General features: G+C 41.5%; 1 protein-coding gene across 1 annotated transcript; it reads right to left on the bottom strand.

Moving 5' to 3' along the window:
- Positions 1-8200: 8200 nt before the first annotated feature.
- On the bottom strand, positions 8201-22085 carry LOC142760396 (hatching enzyme 1.2-like). Its single transcript, XM_075863582.1, has 9 exons — positions 22038-22085; positions 21800-21940; positions 15458-15479; positions 14634-14699; positions 14358-14492; positions 14136-14253; positions 12905-13083; positions 12713-12794; positions 8201-8354 (listed from the first exon to the last, which is right to left on the bottom strand). Exons 1-9 carry the CDS (start codon positions 22083-22085, stop codon positions 8201-8203), a joined length of 945 nt encoding a protein of 314 aa, XP_075719697.1.
- Positions 22086-22640: the final 555 nt, after the last annotated feature.

Raw genomic sequence — 22640 nt, 5'->3', positions numbered from 1 at the left:
TAATACAGGGAAACAAACCTGCTTAAAGGGAAGGAAAGCAAGAGAGAAGAAAGTTCATTTTGCTGCTTGCAGATAGGAAACTGTCCCAGCCTGACTCATCCCGCCTGCCCTAGCTGGATAATAACTTCTATGTGGAACCAAGCTGCAGCCTGCAATCTTCCAGTAAAGAATCTGTGAGTTATTATTATACCAAGTTACATCACCGTCTCCTGCGTGTTACTCTGCACTGCACCCACTAACAACAAGGGCACCCCATATCCCATCCACCAGGAGACAGCACCACAGGGTGTGCCCCAGGGGGAATCAACAACTACCACCCATACATATGCAGATCCCCCTCCTTCACTGTGCCAGCTCCGCAGGAGTGTGAGAGGACTACAGCCACCGTGAGTACTACAACTCCCAACATTGGTCTCCGCACTTTCCCTCATCCCCATCGGGCTGTTGCACATAAATTGGCGTCACGAACAGGATTAACACACCTCTGTGCCTGCTAAAGAGACTTTATTGTTGCAAGAAATTATCACCAGCACATGTGGGGTTAAGCAGCCATCTTGGAAAGACTGTGTGTTACTTATGGAACTTGTGATGGAAATTGCTGTACTGACAGTGAATGTGATTAGAGACTTTTACATTGAATTGATCATTGTTTTAGCAGAACAAAAGTGACATTAGAGACTGTTTGCATTGAATTGTTTGCTGCATCACAACTGCTCTTAGCTCCACCCCCGCTCACTTGAAGGCGGGAAAGCAGAGAATCTGCCCAGCAACAGCAAGGAACCACATGTTACAGATGACTACAGTGGAACCAACGTTCCTACCTACTGTTGCAGTGGGGAAGGAGAAACCAGCCGGAACCACCGGAAGTAGATGAAAAGTACAGAATCTGAGTCACAGCGGCCGCTTATATTCCAAAAAGACAGAGAAAGAGGTTCCAGCTCCAAAACAGTGAGTACCGCTGAAAGTTTTTACAATTCAGCCCAAGTAAAGATGAACTTATCACATCAGTGAGCACAAATAAGAGACTTACTACACATTCTGCTACTGAGCATCTCGTTGCTAGGGGCAACGATAGGAATTTATATTAGAAATGTCTGACGACAGCGATAACGGCTCCCCCAGCCGAGGTGGATCACACACAACCAGGCATATAATGCCACTAACCATGCCGTATTATTTTGGAGCACCCTGGCTCCCCCGCTACAAAGGTGAATCACATACCCTGAGAGAATTTAAAGGGAAAATGCTTGCTATGTTCCGGTTATATCCAGTGTCAACAGAAGGTGGAAATTCTCATTGGCCAGCTAGGGGGCGCTGCATTGAGAGAGGTAAAGTCATGGCCTCATGCAGAACGAAAGACCGTAGAACAGATTCTTGAAAGACTACTGGTCACCTTTGAAACCAGGACGGTATCAGAATTGAAAATGCGCTTCTTTAGCAAGAAACAACAGCCCGGTGAGTCCCTTAGAGACTATGCTTTATCCCTACAGGAGGCACTGAGGGCCATTATAGAAGTGGACCCACGTGAAGCACAGAATGCAGATAACACACTGCGGGAGCAGTTTATTGAAGGAGCTGAAACAAAGTCTCTGAAAAGTCAACTAAAGATGCTGTCTGCTCAACATCCTGAAAGTACATTCCTGGATTTCAAAGAATTGTCCATCAGAATCCTGGGGGTAGAACCCAACCAAGAATCAACCACATTTGCCGCATGTCCTGCTGACAGTTATGGAGATGCTAAGCTCATGTGTCCTGTGTCTCCAGGAAATACTCTCCTTGCTGCCCAGGGTGCACATGTACAGATTCCAGATGCAGTGGCTGATTTAAAGGACCAAGTCGCAATCCTGACTAAGAGCTTGGAGAAGGTGTGTCATAAGCTTGAACAGTTAGAGATGCGTCCTCAGCCAGAGTGTGAGTCCCCACAGCATAGGAGTCGTCCTACTGACAGTGCGAGCAAGGGATACTACAGGAGATCTGGAAGATTGCCTACAGACAGGTTTGATACTCATGGAAGGCCCATCTGCAGACACTGCCACAAAAGTGGTCATGTGGAGAGAGAGTGCTGGCGGTCAAAAGAACATCCCTCGGGTGGAAGAACACTAGGTCCAGAAGATCCAAATTGGCTGACCAGGTATGTCGGGCCCCATCCATTAGTCACCATCCACATTAATGGGGTACCCCTTACAGCTCTGCTGGACACTGGTTCGCAAGTCACCACCATACAGAAAGCCATGTTTGAGAAATACTGGAGCAGCGACCTATTGATGCAGCCACCAGAAGTTTGTCTGAATGTTATTGCAAGCAATGGTCAGACAGTACCCCTGCAAGGTTACTGGGAACCCACCGTTCAAGTGGGAGAGACTAACCTAACACAGCAAGGTGTGATCGTAGTAAAGGTCGATGATGAAGACATGCCTCCAGTGGTGCTCGGAATGAACATCCTAAGGAATTGTTATGGGGAAATGCTAGATGCCCTACACCGATCCCTGCCAACAGCTTCACACTCTGCGCAGAAAGTAATCCAACAGACTATTCGTGTGCTCAGCAGAAGTTTTCCAACGTCAGAGGAGAGATCTGCCGTGCCCGCATTAGAGATGTCCGTCCAGTGATCCTGAAACCCGGTACCGAAACCCTGCTGTGGTGCCATGCTCGCCCAGGGATACGAGGCCAAGACTACCAAGCCTTAGTAGAACCCCTCCATCTTGAAGAACATCCTATGGTGCTTGCTGCAAGAAGTCTAGTGACCGTTTCCCACGGAAAGGTACCTATCCGCCTCTTGAATCTGAGTGACATCCCTGTGGAATTAAAGAAATACTACTCTGTTGCCCAGTTATTACAGGTCACATTCCAAGACATTGTGGAAGTTTCAACAGTTGTTGCCCAACAGTCCACTCAAATACAGAGTACACAAGAAGAGAATTCATCTACACCATGGTGGTCAGAAATTTGTGTTGGGGATATTGCCACGCCTGCTGAACAAATTGAAGGAGTATTGGAAGTCTCAAGAGAATACCATCAGGCCTTCAGTAAACATCCCTTGGACTTTGCGAAGACCAGCATAATGAAGCCACAAGTCAACTACTTGGGACACGTTGTTAGCTCTGAGGGTGTGATGCCTGACCCAGAAAAGATTGCTGTTGTGAAGGATTGCCCTACTCCCACCACAGTAAAAGAGGTGAGAAGTTTCCTGGGATTCGCAGGTTATTACAGGCGCTTTATACCCTATTTCGCCCAGATTGCAGAGCCTCTACAAGAGCTTCTTAGAGGACACTCAAAGCAACATCTGAAAAGACCAATTCCTATTGAATGGACTGAGGATCAAGAGATTGCCTTCCAGCTGCTGAAACAGAAGCTGATTGAGCCACCCATCCTTGGTTATCCAGACTACAGTCAACCTTTCTGCCTCTACACGGATGCCAGCAAGAAAGGTCTTGGAGCCATCCTGACCCAAATGCAAGAGGGAAGCGAACGGGTAATAGCCTTTGGCAGCCGAGGGCTTAAAGGGACTGAACGGAATGACCAAAATTACAGCTCGTTCAAATTGGAGTTCCTTGCGTTAGTGTGGGCTGTAACCGAGAAGTACAAAGACTACCTCGCGGCAACACCATTCGTAGTCTACACAGACAACAACCCCCTTGCACATCTGAACACAGCCAGGCTGGGAGCCCTAGAGCAAAGGTGGGCATCTCGTCTTGCAAATTACGACTTCGTGGTCAGGTACAGAACCGGCAAATACAATGAGAATGCGGACGCATTATCCCGCCTGCCAACCGATGAAGTACCTGCTCAGAATGAAGAAGACTGGGAAGAAGTAGAAATGCCATCCTTCTACACCCGCTTCACCCAGCAGAACACAATCACCATCATGGAGAAAGGACTTTGCTCCCAGAAACAGAGTTCAGAATCACTCCAAGAGAAGGAGCAATGGATTAAACTTCAAGCAGAGAGTCGGGTGATGGGAGAGCTGCAAGATTTTCTCGTCAGTAGAAGAGTACCTGAGAGACTTCGTCGTGGCAATGTAGACCCTGAATTAATCCGTCTCTGGAGACAGAGGAGACGACTCTTCATAAAAAAAGGTCTGATGCTACGCAGCACTCTGGATCCCATCACTGGTGACCGTCTGCATCAAGTAGTAGTACCCCGTCGAGATGCAAAAACAGTACTAGAAGCCTACCATGACAGATCGGGACACTTCGGTGTACAAAAAACAGAAGCCACAATCCGCAGACGCTTCTATTGGATAGGAATGCGTGAAGATATTGAGAATTGGTGCAGAGAGTGTCAAGCTTGTGCTCTAAGCAGAGGTGAAAAACATGATCAGAAGGCTCCATTACATCCCATCGTAAGTCACCGACCTTTGGAGATCGTGGCCATAGATCATGTCAAATTTGAGCCTAGCAGATCTGGATACACATATGCAATGACCATCATCGATCACTACACCAAGTTTGCGGTTGCAGTACCTGTCCGAGACTTGACAGCCAAAACCACTGCCGCTGTTTTCTGGAAAAACTTCATGCTACCCTATGGATGTCCTGAGAAGATCCTGACTGACAGAGGGTCAGCATTTGAATCTCAGCTATTCCAAGAACTGTGTTCTCTCTACAGTTGTCAGAAGCTCCGTACAACAGCTTACCACCCACAAGGCAATGGCCTCTGTGAAAAGATGAACAAGACGTTTATAGAGATGCTGAGGACTGTGCCATCTCACAGGAGGACTAATTGGCCAACCCTGCTACCAGAGTTAGTTTACATGTACAACAACACTGTACACTGTTCCACTGGGTACACTCCCTACTACCTCATGTTTGGTCGTCAGGGCAAATTACCAGCTGACTTAGACCTGGATGTGTCAGTGCCTGATGCCATCAACCCGTTGCCACGAATCGATTGGGTGAGTGACCACCAGAGACGTCTGGCTGATGCCAACAAAATTGTTGAAAGTCGAATGGAGGAAGCCCGCAAGAAGCAACAAATGGACTTTGACTTGCATGCTAGAGCCGAGCCTTTTAAGATTGGTGATCATGTTTGGCTCAAGAATAATCACAGAACGAGCAAACTGGACACCAAGTGGGAAACAGAACCGTACACCATCAAAGCCATCCCATATCCTGACACAGCCGTGTACGAAATAGTGAAAGAAGGCCGAGCACCTCAAGTAGTCCATCGTAACAGACTTAAATTGTGTCAAAAAGAGTTTGTTCCTGCAGAGGCTGAAATCGTTGGGAAACCTCCTGTTGTTGAGAAACTTTTACCGTCACCAGAGACACAGATGCCTGATTTTTCTCCTTTGGATTGGTTCTTTGGGCCTTTAATTTCCTTCATTGTCCCTGACAAAAGTGTTCCGGATCAAGTTGAGACTCCGATAACATCACAGCCAGGGTCTTCAGCCAGCCCAGAGCAACAGATGAACCCAGAACCAGCTTTCTTCGAGGAAGAACCTATTAGAAGACCAGAGAGGAGCACCAGGGGTAAATTACCCGCCAGGTATCTCGACTAACTGTTTCATCATAGAATTGAACATTTTCTCTACCTCATATTTTTTACTTGAACATTGAATGACTTTGCTATATTTACCCAAGTTATTCTGTGCCGAACTTTTGGACACTGTCCCGGTTGGGTTAAGAACTCTTGTACCCCACAAGTTTATATGAGGAATCCACATCCCTGTTCCCCAACAGTTGATACAGGAACTTTACATTGAACAAGAGTCGTCGCCCATATTCCTTATTCTAGTGCCTTAAAGGACTGATGAGACTCTTCGTGAAAGTAATATATTGCACTGTTTTAATATATGCTTGATATGTGCCTGACTTTTCCATTCCTAGGGTTGCAGTTCCTCCATCGTTGCAGACGCCGAGGACGGCTTTTGTTAAAGCAGAGGTGTATGTAGTGTCCTGACAATACCATAGAGGAGTATTGTTTACATTTTAATGCATTGAACATAATGTTATATGTTGTGTTATGCTGCCACCTAGTGATGCAGAATTGTCATTACAATCTATTTTTCCAGCCTGTAAAGGGTGTGGCTGGAGAGGAGGGTCTGAGGCAGTTCCCATGAGGCTTTGCAGCAGAAAGTGGTAGAGGAGTCGGTTCCAGGAGAGGAACGAGGGAAGACAGCCTGTGAGGAGAGCTGAGATAATACTTGGCCTCACAGCATATTTCGTTCAGAAAGCTTCTGGCCTGAACTAGAAATTAATACAGGGAAACAAACCTGCTTAAAGAGAAGGAAAGCAAGAGAGAAGAAAGTTCATTTTGCTGCTTGCAGATAGGAAACTGTCCCAGCCTGACTCATCCCGCCTGCCCTAGCTGGATAATAACTTCTATGTGGAACCAAGCTGCAGCCTGCAATCTTCCAGTAGAGAAACTGTGAGTTATTATTATACCAAGTTACATCACCGTCTCCTGCGTGTTAATCTGCACTGCACCCACTAACAACAAGGGCACCCCATATCCCATCCACCAGGAGACAGCACCACAGGGTGTGCCCCAGGGGGAATCAACAACTACCACCCATACATATGCAGATCCCCCTCCTTCACTGTGCCAGCTCCGCAGGAGTGTGAGAGGACTACAGCCACCATGAGTACTACAACTCCCAACATTGGTCTCCGCACTTTCCCTCATCCCCATCGGGCTGTTGCACATATATGTGGTTAATTTTTGGTTTGTGTAGGGGGCGGCAATAGAGAGTCCCGCACAGGGCGCCATCCAAGCTAAGGTTGGCCCTGGCTGTCACCAACCCTAGTCAGAAGGAACTCCGCCGCTGCCTGCACCGAATGACCTCCTCGGCTTCTCCGGTAAGTCACATGAGGCAGAGCGGAGAGTGGTTGCGGTAGGCTACCGCTGACCGGTCTGTTCACAGTGTGGCGCTAAGTACAAGGGGGGGAGTGTGGCGCTATTTATAAGGGGGGAGTGTGGCGCTATTTAAAAGGGGGGAATGTGGCACTATTTACAAGGGTGGGGAGTGTGGCGCTATTTACAAAGGGGCAGCGGGCTGTGTGTGGCACTATCTACAGGGGGCTGTGTGGCGCTATCTACAGGGGGCTGTGTGTGGCCTCTTTAATTTATTTTCTTCATTTATTTTTATGTTAATTACATTATAGAACTACATCGCTTGTAAAATGTAGAAATGCTTTTATACTAGAGTTACATTAAAAAAATTGTGAAAAAAAAATTACACCTCATTGATTGGTAAAGAAAGAAAACATGGCGAGGGGGAAGGAGATGTCGGGAAATAAATTGGGGGGGGGGGGGGGCGCCAATCTGAATCTTTGCCCCGGGTGCAGGAGAACCTAGCAACGCCTCTGCTGAGATATGGCCTAACAACTGCCTGTGTACAATCAGTACACAGGCTAATGTACTGGCACATTAATATATGCCAGTGCATTACAGTTAAAAAATCAAAATGAAAAATCCGTCTATGGGATTAAATAAAAAAAAAGTACAAAAATGTAAAAAAAATTAATGTTAAATAAAAAAAAATTGTCAAAAAAATACACAGAAATACAAATTTTTTAGAATAAATAAACTTTTTGAAATATACAGTAAGTCCCAAAACATGAAATAATATAGACATATTTGGTATCGCCACGACCATAACAACCTGTACAACAAATGTATAACATTATTTATGATGATCGGTGTTGGGTGTAAAAAAAATTAAATAATAAAACTGCAGCGGAACTGCTTTTTTTCAGCATTTTCACCAAAATAAAAATGTATATAAATTAAACGATAATATATTTGTACCAAAAAATGGTACCTACATAAAGTACAACTCGTCCCGCAAGAGACAAAGTCTCATACAACTACGTCGTAAAAAAAGTTATGTGCGTCGGGATGCAAAGAGGGAAATATAAAAAAAATAGTTCTTTACTCAAGGCCAAAATTGGCCTTGTCCTTAAGGGGTTAAAGGGGTTATGTGTGGACCAAAAATTATTTACAGTGTACTCATTTCAATATGTAGGTATACTCGCTAATATACATTCCGGTTCCCCGTCGTGCTCATTCTGAGATTTTCATAGATTTTTATACCGCTGCCGGCGGACCGGAAGTCTAGTTGCACAGTCTTTTTTGATGATGATACGACTCTTCATTATATGACCTGCCCCGTTGTACTCTATGTACAAGTAGTACAGTGAGTACGTAAAGTACAGCAGGGCCGGTCACATGATGCAGAGTCGTATCGTCATCACTATTATAACATCAGGGTGAAATATAAGTACTTACTGCAATTATAGAGCGCGTTGACCTTCTTCACATCCGAATCATCCAGTCCTACATTCTGTCCAAGAGTTATGGTAGGGTCAGATTTAACGACCATTGATGGCTTTCCTGTGCTGTAGTAATTCCTATGAGAGGTGGGTATTGTTAATCATATGCCTAAAGAAGCGCATGTAGGTTATATTTAAAATTAGATTAGACTTCATGGGTTTTCATTTTTTCATGTACAATGATGGAGTGGGGGTAGTTCCCCTTCTAGTGCCTTACAAAACGTGGTTACAAAAAGCATCTCTTGCTCTGGAGCACCCAGCATGATCATGCATTACACAGATAGCCTATCGATTTAAAGGGACACTGCGTAATGCTTAATTTCCTCTGTGGTGGCGCTGCAGGGGAACTGAACACTTGCTTCTGGGTTCTCTCGCTGATCACAACTGATCATTTTGTAAAAAAAAATATTTTTAAAAATGGATCGGATTCTTATGTTCCTGGTTAGTTACCTTAATCCCTTCTCGACATTTGTTGTATGGATACTTCATGGAAAGCTACTGCTTCCCGCATTTTGCCGTATCCATAGGACAAATAGTGAACACCGGCCCAGAAGCTGAGTTGGTGCCCCCATACCTCGGTGTCGGCTGCATGTTATAGCTGACACCCTGGGGAAATGGTGAGGTCCGAAGTTTGCTCCGATCCCCGCTATTAACCCCTTAAATGCAGCAGTCAAATGCGATCGCTGCATTCAAGGTGTTTTCAGCTCATCTGCACCCCAGCAATGAAATTGCCGGGATGCCGGTGTCTGCAAAGGCAACCGGAGGCCTAACACTGGCCTCCCAGTATCGAAAGCGATCGCTGCATCTTAGTGGTTGGCAGCAGATCGGCAGCTCTGCACTGCAATCGCAGGACTGCCGACTGCAACTATGGCATCCTACTTTGCCATTATGGAAGCCTATTAGGCCCTGCCCGGGGGCGAAGCCTAATCGGCTTGCTGTCAGTGAATGACTGACAGATCTAATACATTGCACTACGTAGATAGTGCAATGTATTAGAAAAATAATCTGACAGTTTGACCTTCAAGTCCCATAGTTGGACTAAAGAAATGTTTAAAAAAGTGTAAAAATAAAAGTTGTTAAAAGTAAAATAAAAGTTTCAAGTAATAAAATAAAACACTATCGCCCTTTTTCTCTTATCAAGTCCTTTATTACTGTAAAAAATAAACAAACCATACATATTTGGTATCGCCGCGTCCGTAATGTCCTGAACTATAAAAATATTATGTTATTCATTCCACGCGGTGAATGGCGTAAAAAAAAACTTAAAAAACCTTAATGACAGAATTTCGGTTTTTTGGTCACTTTGCCTTACAAAAATTGGAATAAAAAGGGATCAAAAAGTCGCATGTATCCAAAAATAGTACGAATACTAGCTACAGCTTGTCCTGCAAAAAAAACAAGCCCTCATACAGCTCCGTCGACTAAAAAATGTAAAAGTTATTGTTCTCAGAACAAGGCGACAGAAAAAATACCTTATTTTTACAAAAGTAATCTTATTGTGCAAAAAGTTATAAAACTTAAAAAAGTGCTATAAATTTGGTATCGCCGTAATCGTACTGACCCGCAGATTAAGTTAACATGTAATTTATGACACGTGGTCAACGTTGTATAAAAAAAAAAAAATGCCAGAATTGCTGTTTTTTGGTCACCTTGCCTCCCAAAAAATAGGATAAAAAGTTGCATGTACCCCAAAATGGTACCAATAATAATTACAGCTCGTCTTGCAAAAAAACAGCCCCCATACCACTATGTCTATGAAAAAATAAATTCGTTAAGGCTCTAATATGTCAGGAAAGCAAAATATGCAGTTGTGCCGGCCCGAGAGGAACGTTTCTTCTCTTTCAAAAGGCAATTTATCAAAGCCCCAAAATTAGGGAACCAGGAAGGGGAGGGCCCAAACATTTCTGCTGGAAGCGAGGGTGCCCGTATTATAGCAGGACGACAGTTCCCACCAAAATTCCCCAAACTGTAAAGGTGCGGAGTGTGGACCAAAAGAGGATAAGAAAGGACATTTATCAGCGCGACACCGGCCTGTGCAGAGAGGATTGCTTCACAGCTTAACAACAATTTATGGATTATTTTGTTTTTTAAAACATTATTATACCACCTGACTATGCCCCTGATGTACTCTGCCCAGCTTACATATGCCCCCACATTATAAACTAAAATACCAGTAAAACTCCAAACAAAACTACTACAAAGCAAAATCAATGCTCCAAAAGCCAAAAGGCGCTACCTCTCTTCTGAACCCTACAGTGTGCCCAAACACCTGTTTACTTCCACATATATGGCATCGCCATACACGGGAGCACACTTTTAACAATTTTTGTGGTGTGTGTCTCCAGTGGCACAAGTTATGCATGGCATATTTGCCACTGAAATGGCATATCTAGGGAAAAATTAAAATTTTTACTTTGCACCATCCACATCACAATCATTTATGGAAAAGACCTCTAGGGTGAAAATGCTCACTGCACCCCTTAATAAATGCCTTGAAGGGTTTAGTTTCCAAAATGGGGTCACTTCTCAGGGGTTTCTTTTATTATTTCACATCAGAGCCTCTGCAATTGTGAACCAATACTGTGTATGTCGCCAAACGAGGCCTCAACATCGCATGGTACTCTTTCACTCCTGAGCCTGGTCGAATATCCATGCAAAAGATTATTGCCCCATGTAGGGTGGTTCTAAAACCGGGAAACACAGCATAATAATTAGAGAGCTGTCTTGTTATGGTGGCACAAACTGGGCACCACATATTGGTACATCTATGCAAAAAAATCCCATTTTCACTCTGCAACCTCGAGTGCACACTAATTTCTGCAAAACACCTGTCTGGTTAACATGCTCAGTACACCCCTAGATGAATACCTTGAGAGTGTAGTTTCCAAAATGGGGTCAATTCTGGGGTGTTTCCACTGCTTTGTTCCCACAGGGGCTTTGCAAATGCGACATAGCGACCATAAACCGATCCAGCAAAATCTGCACTCCAAAAGCCAAATGGCGCTCCTTCCCTTCTGATCCCTGTCGTGTGTCCAAACAGCAGTTTATGACCACAAATGGGGTATTGCCGTACGAGGGAGAAGTTGATTTACAAATGTTGGGGTTAGGGTTCCTTTATTCCTTTATTATTCCTTTATTTGTTCCTTTATTTGTGGAGAAAATGAAAAATTTTGAGCTAAAGCTATGTCTTATTGAAGAAAAAGGATTTTTTTTTTTTTTTTCACTGCCCGTACTCTGGAGAAGTTTCTTTACAAATGTTGGAGGGCTTTTTCTCCTTTATTCCTTATGGAAATAATTTTTTTATAGCTGCAGTACGACAACATCTTATTGGAAAAAATAAAACTTTTCATTTTCACGTCCAAATTCTAATAAAACCTATGAAACAACTATGGGGTCAAATGCTCACTACACCCCTAGATGAATTCCTCAAGGGGTGTAGTTTCCTAAATGGAGTCACTTTTTGGGCATTTTCATGATTTTGGTCCCTCAGGGGCTTTGCAACATGGTTTTGGTCCCTCTGGGGCTTTGCAAATACAACATGGCCTCCGCAAACCATTCCTGCTAAATTTGAGCTTCAAATGGCGCTCCTTCCGTTCTAAGCCGTGCTGTGTGGTTTATGACCACATGTGGGGTACTGTTTTACTCAGGAGAAATTGCTTTACATATGTTGTGGTGCTTTTTCTCCTTTAATCCTTGAGAAAAAAAATAGCTAAACCTACATTTTCTTTGAAAAAATTTAGATTTTCATGGCCTGCTTCCAATAATTTCTGCAAAAAACCTGTTGGGTAAAAATGCTCACTATACCCCTAGATAATTTCCTTAAGGGGCGTAGTTTCCAAAATGGGGTCACTTGTAGGGGGTTTTCACTGTTTTGTCCCCTCAGTAGCAGTGCAAATGCGACTTGGCCTCCCCAAAAAATTCCTGCTAAATATGAGCTCCAAGAGCCAAATGGCGCTCTTTCCCTTCTAAGTCCTGCCGTGTGTACAAACAGCCATTTATGACCACATGTGGGGTATTGTTTTACTCAGGACAAATTGCTTTACAAATGTTGCAGTGCTTTTTCTCATTTAGTCCTTGTGGAAATGATAAAAAATTAGCTAAACCTATATTTTCTGTGAAAAAATTTAGATTTTAATTTTCACGGCCTACTTCAAGAGCAAATTTTTCCATTAATGTAAAGTCCAATGTGTCACAAGAAAACAATCTCCGAATTACTTCGATAGGTAAAAGCATTCCGAAGTTATTACCACATAAAGTGAAACATGTCAGATTTGAAAAATGAGGCTCTGTCAGGAAGGTCAAAAGTGGCAAAGTGCGAAGGGGTTAACAGATCATGATAATCTTGTTATTTTGTGTGAATATAGCTTACATGATACATCCAGAATGGGGTACTCTACAGTAATGTACGTGTACTTTCAACTTTGTCATATACTTACGAGTTAAATTGCAAGATTGATTTGTAGCCATATGGTAGCTGAAAAGTATTTCCTCCATCCAAGATAAAATTGCTGTAATCCCCTATTTAAGAAAAAATAATGAGATATCAGTCTCGTGATCCTTCAAGTCAACATTGTTTTATGTTTTATTGAGGGGGCTAATGTCAAGGCTATGTAAATATAGGTGCTCACTTGGGGAAATATTTTGCAATAAGACATCGATATACTGGTTCCGGTCAGGCCTGGTATGCTCATAGAAGAAGCCCAGCGCGTGCATGAATTCATGTGGTACCAGAGTGTATTTTATACAGGAAGGCATATCAAGGCTCAATATCTGTCTACCTCCAACCTTCCCAACATACGACCAACACCTGAAAAACATAACAGCATCAAGTACCATATTAGTACATGAACAGTCCACATTAAAGGGGGTTTCTGTTTTTTTTGTACATAAAGCTTAAAGAGATTTCTGGAAGATTACATTGATAGCCTATCCTTAGGTCAGGATATCAATGTGTGATGAGTGGAGGTCCATACCCTGGAAACCCCAATAATCAGCAGAAGAAGATGCTGCATCTCTACAGGCACAGCAGCACATCCATGCACATGATCAGTGGGGGGGGGGGGGGTCCCTGGGTCAAATCCCCACTGATCACTCAATGGTTGCCTATATTAAGGATAGGCTATCAATGTATATTCCCATAAAATCCATTTATAATAAAAAGTTCTACAACTTTTTGAACATACATGGCATTTTATTTCCTCACCATTTCCAAGCTCTTATTTTGCTGTCAGTGAATGAAAACATACATTTAGAGATTAAAAACCTGTAAAGACCAGAACCTTTTCATACTGGGAGTTTACTACACTTATATCCAGTGTAGACAATACTCTCTGATCTACCTTGCTCCAATGTATCAGTGTAGGTAGCCTTGACTGTTAGGCTTACAGAGGATAGCTTAGATTACATACCACTGTAGCAAATTCCCAGCTGCGAGAAAGAAGAATTTTGCTATTCACTGACTGCAAAAAGCTTGAAAATAGTGAAGAATGGAAAATCAAAATTTTTTTGACATTTGCAAAACTAATAGAGTACTTATACTATCATTTAAGGGGTATTCCCAACATAAATGCTTGAGAGGTAAGGGTCCCAACTCTGGGGCCCTCACCCATCGAGAGATCTGTGAATCCATGACCCCAGTTCAGGACGACCACACTCCCCATAGAAGTGAATGGAGAGTTGGCTGCGCGCTGGGAGTTACAAAAAAAGCCAAGAGCGCTGTTGGGTGCCTCGGTAGCTGGACTCATGGCTATAATATTAAAGAGGTTATTTGTGATGAGACAACTCCTCTGATTTTCATTCTTCATGGATTCATTTTTGTGGACACTGTTATAGTTAAGCTTAAATGATAGATTTCCATACCCTCCTCCAGTCTCTATACTGATATAGTCTTGTTCATTGCTTCTATTGACAAACTGTACACAGGTCATAATCTCAAATTCCTTCATGAGCGTATCGAACATTGATATTTCGAAACTAGCTGGAAACAGAAGAACAGAGTTATGTTTTTAGGTTTAAAATATTGACAAACTTCATCTCTAGACACAAGTATCTCAGGTCAGATCTATAATAGGGATAACTTACAATAATCAGGGGACACGACAAACGGAACTATTACCATTCCATTTGCTGATTTTTTCCATTGGCACCCAGGACATACTTTGGCACTACGTGAGTGTTTAACGTCAATGTCACCACCCACAAGGAAGACAGCGATGTCTGCGATGAGAAAGGACAAATAGTTAGATCTATATTGACAGATTTTCACAATGATGAAAAAACACCCAAAAATTGCCCCAAAAAGTTTTGTTTATCAATACAATGCAGTAATTTCATTAGCAAATATTACACAAATCTCACCTTTGTTTGCTTCCTTAATTATTTCAAACATTGCTCTGCTGTCAGCGTAAGGATAAGGGGCAATTGCTAAAAAAAAGAAAGAAATTAAAATGTAATACCAAAGTAGCAGCACAAATGTTAGAACATTTTTACCTTTAGCAAAACACTGCGTTCACTAGAGTTCACTTATGACGATTTTTGGGGAGAATTTTGTTTACTTAAATTTCAGGAGATTCAAGTAACGCCTCTGCAAGAACATAATTTGAACAATGCAAATAGGGGCATCAATGTTGGATTAGAAATAAGAACCACCAGCACAATAATGATATTTCCCATCCTAGCCTCACAATTTCAGCAAAAACAATGCTCAAGATGCAATTGTTCTCTCACTGTACGGATAACATCTACCATGCAAGATCATTATAATTCACATAGGCAACAATTTTCGTGATACATAATAACCATCTGTAGAAACAAAAAAATCTGTCCCAAAAGCAGACTAGCCTCTATTGAACATGTTGAATACTGACAAAATAAAGTATGTTTTCCATTTGATAATACAGTGAGTACTCTTCTATGTGTTTTTAGAGTCAGGAAGAAGCAGAGAAAGCTTAAGATTTTTGTCATTTTTATACATTTGTATTGGCAGAGTTAGTACAAGTGAGGATGGAGCAACTTTAAAGTGGCAATTGGATAGGTGAACTGAATTACTAGTAACTGTTTTATTACTGACTATGGAAACCATAACAAAAAGCATGAGGGAAAGAAGGAAAATTAGCAGAGTTAATTGGGAGAAGAAAAATGGAAATAAGGTTAGATGGATAGATAGAATAATCTTAACTTACTTTTTCCAGCATCTTTTGTTTTCTATGAGAAAATAGAGACATGTTTATATTGGGAGAATGAGAAAAGTACTAAATACAGGTCTATCTACCTCTCCTTGTAAGATTCTTATGTCATTATGTCAATTGGTACTTGTGCTGTTATATCCGTTGTCTTATAACGACCATACTATCTGAATACAGTTATATAGTCTGAAACACTTCATATCTATTGATGCATATTATTGAATTACCTTCTGTACAGACTACTATCTAACGGATAGTTACATACATCATTTAAAGGACGCACATGCACTTTATTTACCTGCCTCTCACATAGTTGCATGGTCTGACTCCATTCACCAGCCAATGATCCCTGTTTTTACTGTGGTCTTTTTGGATTCTTTTTATATTGTGTTATCATTGTTAATAAAGTTTTTGTACATTTACTACTTCTCAGTTTCCCAGTGTCAATCCTTCTTTTTTGGTTTTCTCTCTCCTTGTAAGAGAAGGGTCCACCCACATATAGGCTGGATTTACATACACACAATGAAGAATAATATCATTATCCGGATAATTGGTACCGTATATTCACAGATATCTTGTTAGGATTAAATTAATTCTTAACCAAAAAATGTTGCTCCAATCTTGACATAAAAATAAATCCAGCACGCCGATTCTAATGAACTGGCCTGCACAAATGCAGGAATTAATCCGTGACCTGTGTACAAGAAGATCCAGGCAGTGCTACTGAGTCCACAAATTAGGTGGAGAGAAGAAATCAAAAGAACACCAGGGGGCACCAAACCATGTATGTAACATAAATATCTGCACATGGGAACGTTGAAAAAAAAAAATTACAATTGAAAAATTTTCTGTTTTGTGAGATGTAACACAAAATTTATTATTAACCCCTTCCCGCTGCAGCCACTTTTGACCTTCCTGACAGAGCCTCATTTTTCAAATCTGACATGTTTCACTTTATGTGGTAATAACTTTGGAACTTGTGGAAAAACACCAATATTAAGAGAAAATGTGCAAATATTAGCACTTTTCGAAATTTCAATGTATCTGCTTGTAAGACATGCAGTAATACCACACATAATAGTTACTACTTAACATTTTTAATACGTCTACTTTATGTTTGCATCGTTTTTTTAACATCCTTTTATTTTCCTAGGACGTTACAAGGCTTATAAGTTTAACAGAAATTTCCCACATTTTTTAGAAAATGTCAAAAGCCTATTTTTCTAGGGACTAGTTCAGTTCTGAAGTGGCTTTGAGGGGACTATATATTAGAAAGCCCCCCATAAATCACCCCATTTTAAAACTGCTCCCCTCAAATTATTCAAAACAGCATTTAGAAAGTTTCTTAACCCTTTAGACTTTTTACGAATTAAAGCAAAGTGGAGGTCAAATTTACAAATTTCATTTATTTTGCAGAAATTCCATTTTAATCAATTTTTTCTGTAACACAGAAGGTTTTATCAGAGAAACACGAATTAATATTAATTGCCCAGATTCTGCAGTTTTTATAAATAACTCACATGTCCTAGTGTCCTAATGGACCGAAACACAGGCCTCAGAAGCAAAGGAGTACCTAGTGGATTTTGGGGCATTCTTTTTATTGGGGTATGTTCAAACGGGCTATTTTAACCATTTAACCATTTTTTCGGGCCGTAAACGTCCCGAAAAACGGCTGGAAAATCGGAAGAAGAATGCCTTCAAACATCTGCCCATTGATTTAAATGGGAAAACGGTCATTGACATAGACAAACAGCTCCAAAAACGGCCTAAAAAATGCAGCAAAAAACGTGAGGTGCTAAAAATACTGCTTTGTCCCTTGAAAACAGCTCTGTATTTTGAGACGTTTTTTAGTAAGCGTGTGAATATAGCCTTGGATTAAATTTTAGGCACTATGTCAGGTTAGAATGGGTCTTGTGGAGCCAAAACAAAGGAAACACCCCCAAAAATACCCTATTTTGGCAACTAGATGCCACAAGGAATTCATCTAGGGGTGTAGTGAGCATTTTGACCCCACAGGTGTTTCATAGATTTTATTAGAATTTGGACGTGAAAATGAAAAGTTTTATTTTTTTCCAATACGATGTTGTTGTACTGTAGCTATAAAAAAATATTTCCATAAGGAATAAAGGAGAAAAAACCCTCCAACATTTGTAAAGCAACTTCTCCAGAGTACGGAAATTCCCCATATTTGGTAATAAATTGCTGTTTGGGCACATCGCAGGGCTCAGAAAGATAAGAGTGCAGGATTGGTTTCTCGGTACCATGTCGCTTTTGCAAAGCCCATAAGATACCAGTACAGTGGAAACTCCCCAAAAGTGACTCCACTTGGGAAACTACACCCCTTGAGGAATTCATCTAGGGGTGTAGTGAGCATTTTGGCCCCACAGGCGTTTCATAGATTTTATTAGAATTGGACAGTGAAAATAAAAATGAATTTTTTATCAATAAGATGTAGCTTTAGCTCAAAATATTTTTATTTTCTCCACAAATAAAGGAGAAAAATAACCCCGACATTTGGAAAGAAACTTCTCCAGAATTCGTAAATACCCTATATTTGGTCATAAACTGCGGTTTCAGCACACGGCAGGGCTCAGAAGGGAAGGAGCACCATTTGCTAGAATCGTTTTTGGGTGCTGTGTCGCATTTGCAAAGCTCCTGTGGGACCAAAACAGTGGAAATCCCCCAATAGTTACCTCATTTTGGAAACTACACCCCTCAAGGTATTCACCTGGTAGTGGACTGAGCATGTTAACCCCACAGGTGTTTTCCAGAAATTAGTGTGCACTCGATGTTGCAGAGTGAAAATGGCAATTTTACCATGGATTTGCCATTTCAGTGTCCAATATGTTGTGTCCAGCATGTGTCACCATGAAAACGCAGCTCTCTAATTAATATGCAGAGTTTCCTGGTTCTAGAAACACCCTACATGTGGCCCTAATCTTTTACCTGGACGATCAACAGGGTTCAGGAGTGAAAGAGTACCATGCGAAATTGAGGCCTAATTTGGCGATTTACAAAGTATTGGTTCACATCTGCAGGACTGATGTGAAATAAGAAAATAAACCCCTGAAAAGTGACTCAATTTTGGAAACTACACCCCTAAAAGCATTTATTAAGGGGTGTAGTGAGCATTTTCACCCCACAGGTCTTTTCCATAAATTATTGCCCTGAGGATGGTGCAAAGTAAAAATTGCAATTTTTCCCCAGATGTGATATTTCAGTGGCAAACTTGTTGTGCCACTGGAGACACTCACTACAAAAATTGTTAAAACGGTTCTCCGGATATGGTGATGCCATATATGTGGATGTAAACTGCTGTTTGGGCACACTGTAGGACTCAGAATAGAGGGAGCGCCATTTTGCTTTTGGAGCGTGGATTTTGCTTGGTAGTAGTTTTATTTGGAGTTTTACTGACATTTCAGTTTATAATGTAGGGGGCACATGTAAGCTGGGCAGAGTACATCAGGGGCATAGTCAGGTGGTAGAATAATGGGGTAAAAAAACCAATAAAATAATCCATAGATGTGTGTTACGCTGTGGAGCAATCCTTTCTGCACAGGCCGGTGTCGCACTGATAAATGTCCTTTCTTATCCCCTATTTGGTCCACACTCTGCACATTTGCAGTTTGGGGAATTTTGCTGGGGAAGTGTTGTCCTGGTATAATACAGGCACCCTCGCTTCAAGCAGATATGTTTGGGCCCTCCCTTTCCTGGTTCCATAATATTAGGGTCTTAATAATCGCCTCTTGAAACAGAAGAAATGTTCCCCCCGGGCCTGCACACCTGCATATTTCTTCTTTCCTGACTTATTGGAGCCATAACATTATTTTTTTTATATAGACGTAATGGTATGAGGGCTGTTTTTTTGTAGGATGAGCTGTAGTTTTTATTATTACCATTTTGGGGTACATGCGACTTTTTGATCACATTTTGTCCTATTATTTGGGAGGCAAGGAGACCAAGAAACAGCAATTCTGGCATCGTTTTATAGGTTTCCTTTTATGCAGCATTCACCGTGCGTTATAAATGACATGTTGACATAGCGCTTTTTTATAACTTTTTGCACAATAAAATTACTTTTGTAAAAAATTATGCCTTTTTTCTGTCACCATGTTTTCAGAAGCCTAACTTTCTAATTTTTTCGTCGAGGGATCTGTATGAGTGCTTGTTTTTTTCGAGACGAGCTATTGTTTTTATTGATATAGTTTTTCGATACATGCAAATTTTTAATCACTTTTTATTCAAATTTTTGGAAGGCAAAGTGACAATAAAACAGTAATTATGTATGATAGTATAATGGTTGCCTTCTTGAACACAAAAAAAAATACATGGAAATATACCCAACATTTCCTTAAATAGTTTGAAACATCTTGTCTCCAAAGTATATGTACATATATTTTTTAGACAAAAAACAGATATATCCACCAACAAAGTAATAGACATTACTCACGCCTTGATGCAAAATCTTGAATCCGGTCGCGCAATGTTTTGGCTCAATAGCGTTCCTCAAGCTCGATTTTAATGCAGATCACGGGAGTCCAGGAATTTAGATATAACACATGTCCAGCCCCGCATGAGCAATCCACTGGTCGCATCTATTCTAGACCCAATCAGTGGATGCCGATGCACTTGTGGCACACGTGTGCATAGACAGACGCAATATAGGACTGCAGACGCTGGTACTTGGGACACATGTTGACTTACCCATGGCGCCATAATGGTACATAGCTATCAATTATTGCAGCGTATATATTGACTACACACGCAGCTATCTATATAAAAATTCTTGATTCAGCCACTGTTTTTAACAGACCCCTGAGAAAGCCGGGTCCCTCCGGCTATACGCGTGGGGAAGGGATTGAGGCCAGCTTTACACTTAGTGCCCATTCAGCTGGTTTACCTTGTCCAGGCTTTCCCATCTTGAGATCATAAGTAGCCACAGTTGGTATTGTATATTGCACATGGCACTTTATATATGTATATTTATGTAGCATTTGTTGCATTGTATTCTTTACCATAATTGATTTTCTTGCTGGGTTGGACTAGTGTTTATCTATGTTTTACATTAGTGCTGGTCTCTGGTCACGTGTCTTATTTTGGACCTGGCTTTGATACTACAATATATGGAGTTTTGCCCGCTTTGTTTTGTGTGTTTTTTTAACGTTTTTCTTTATCGTTTTTAGTTCTTGTATTTCAGAAGCAAGTCATTTTGTGATTGCTGTAATTCTCATAGTAGAGCAGTATTAGTCACTGAAACCGTAAAGTTGGGCATACATACTTTAAATCACTGGTTTCCCGACTCAACCATAAGCTTACTTGTTCAGCTTGGCTTTCCCTATCTTCAATGGTGAGAGGGGAATAATCCGCTGCCAAAATCCCTCTTGCAGCGGCTTATTTCCCACTGGAACAAAAAATTGGACATGTTGATCTCCATCATGCCCAATCCTTCGTTCCACGACAGCAGATGTTGGAGACCCCCATACACATCGGGTAGTCAGCCAAATCTGCAGACTTTGGCGGGTTCAGATAAAATTCATCTGAATGTCATCTGAATGTCATCTTTGTCATGTGACCGGCCCCACTGTACTCTATGTATAAGCAGTAGCAGTAGTACATCAAGTACATAGAGTACAGCGAGCCGAAGAGTCCTATCGTCATCAAATAAGACTCTTCAATGGATAGAGGGGAATAATCCACTACCAAAATCTCTCTTGCAGTGGCTTATTTCCCACGGGAGCAAAAAACTGGACATGTTGAAATCCAACATGCCCAATACTTCTTTCCACGACGGCAGATATTGGAGACCCCTATACACATTGGATAGTCAGCCAATCCTGCAGACATTGGCGGGTTCGGATAAAATTTATCTGAATTTCATCTGAATGTCATCTGGTGCAGTGGCATCTGGTAGATAAGAGGACAGCAGAAACGAGAAGAGGTGATTATGTTGTGAGGACGCAGGACACATAGGAGATTTGCCTATGTATAAGCAGTAGCAGTAGTACATCGATTACATGGAGTACAGCGGGGCCGGTCACATGACGAATTCGTATTGTCATCAAAGAAGATTGTGCAACTAAGCTTCCGGTCCCCAGGCAGCACTTTAAAAATATATGTAAATCTCAGAATCAGCGTAAAGGGGGACCATGATGTATATTAGTGAGTGTACTCACATACTGCAGAGAGTACACTGCTAATAATTTTTGGTCCCCACATAACCCCTTTAAGTTTTGTTACTGTTGTTTTACTCACTACATACGTTGAATTTTGGTCCCACATGTCTACCTATAACCCTAGTCTTAATCTTAGGACCCTTTAGTGGGGAGCAGTATGTGTCACCTGCAGGCTACTGTTTATCATGGTCAATGCATTAGGGATATTAAGGAGGTCTGACAGAATAGTTACAGCCGAAAATTCAGGTTTATTTTGCTTTGTGTTTAGTGCTATGTGATTATTATGAAGATCTTTGAGTAAACAGGACTTTAGAGTGAAACGGAATTGAAGATTATAGTGAATAGCCGGTTTCATGAAGAAAGTAACAGTACAGTAAATGGTCTCATTATTTTTGTCAAATTACCGTCTTGGGTGGTGGAAGAGGTGACACGTACTGGTCAGTTGTGTTCATGTTTGTCCTGGGGATAGTTTGAGATCTTGCTGTGAATGGGATGTTAAATTCTTTTGTATCATTGACACACAAAGAACAATTATTTTTGAAGGGCTACTGTAACGATTCTAACGGCTTCTGACCTTCTCCACCTACAGGTGTAACGTGACCTGCAGGGCATATTTCTAGTGCAAGAAAGAAACACATCCTGTGCGCCTGCACACATACACACACACACATATACAATGTCGTTATTTTTTCCAAACCCTATAATTCAGTAACGTGTAGAACCACTTTTAGTAACAATAACTTGAAGGAAATGTCTTCTGTATACATTTTTTAGTCTCGCACATCATTTAAGAGATTTTTTTTCCCACTCTACTTTACAACATTGCTTCAGTTCATTGCTGTTTGAGGGTATTCAGGCCCTTTTACACTGGCCAATTATCGGGAAAAAGAGCGGTCATAGAACGCTGGTTCCCGATCTTTGCCCTGTGTAACAAGCATTCGTCCCCATACATATCTCCTTGTGAAAGGAGCAAACGAGCGCCAATCAAGGAGCTGTCTCGTTCATCG

This window comes from Rhinoderma darwinii, chromosome 4 (genome assembly GCF_050947455.1).
Source record: "Rhinoderma darwinii isolate aRhiDar2 chromosome 4, aRhiDar2.hap1, whole genome shotgun sequence".
Taxonomy (NCBI): Eukaryota; Metazoa; Chordata; class Amphibia; order Anura; family Rhinodermatidae; genus Rhinoderma; species Rhinoderma darwinii.
This window is presented reverse-complemented; position numbering and strand designations above follow the sequence as displayed.

Coding starts and splice junctions, on each gene's coding strand:
- LOC142760396 (XM_075863582.1), bottom strand. CDS start 22,085: ATGAACACAACTGACCAGTACGTGTCACCTCTTCCACCACCCAAGACG. Junction 15,480..21,799: donor TGATAAACAGTAGCCTGCAG/GTGACACATACT, acceptor ATTTTCTCATAG/AAAACAAAAGATGCTGGAAA. Junction 13,084..14,135: donor AGTATAGAGACTGGAGGAGG/GTATGGAAATCT, acceptor TATGTTTTTCAG/GTGTTGGTCGTATGTTGGGA.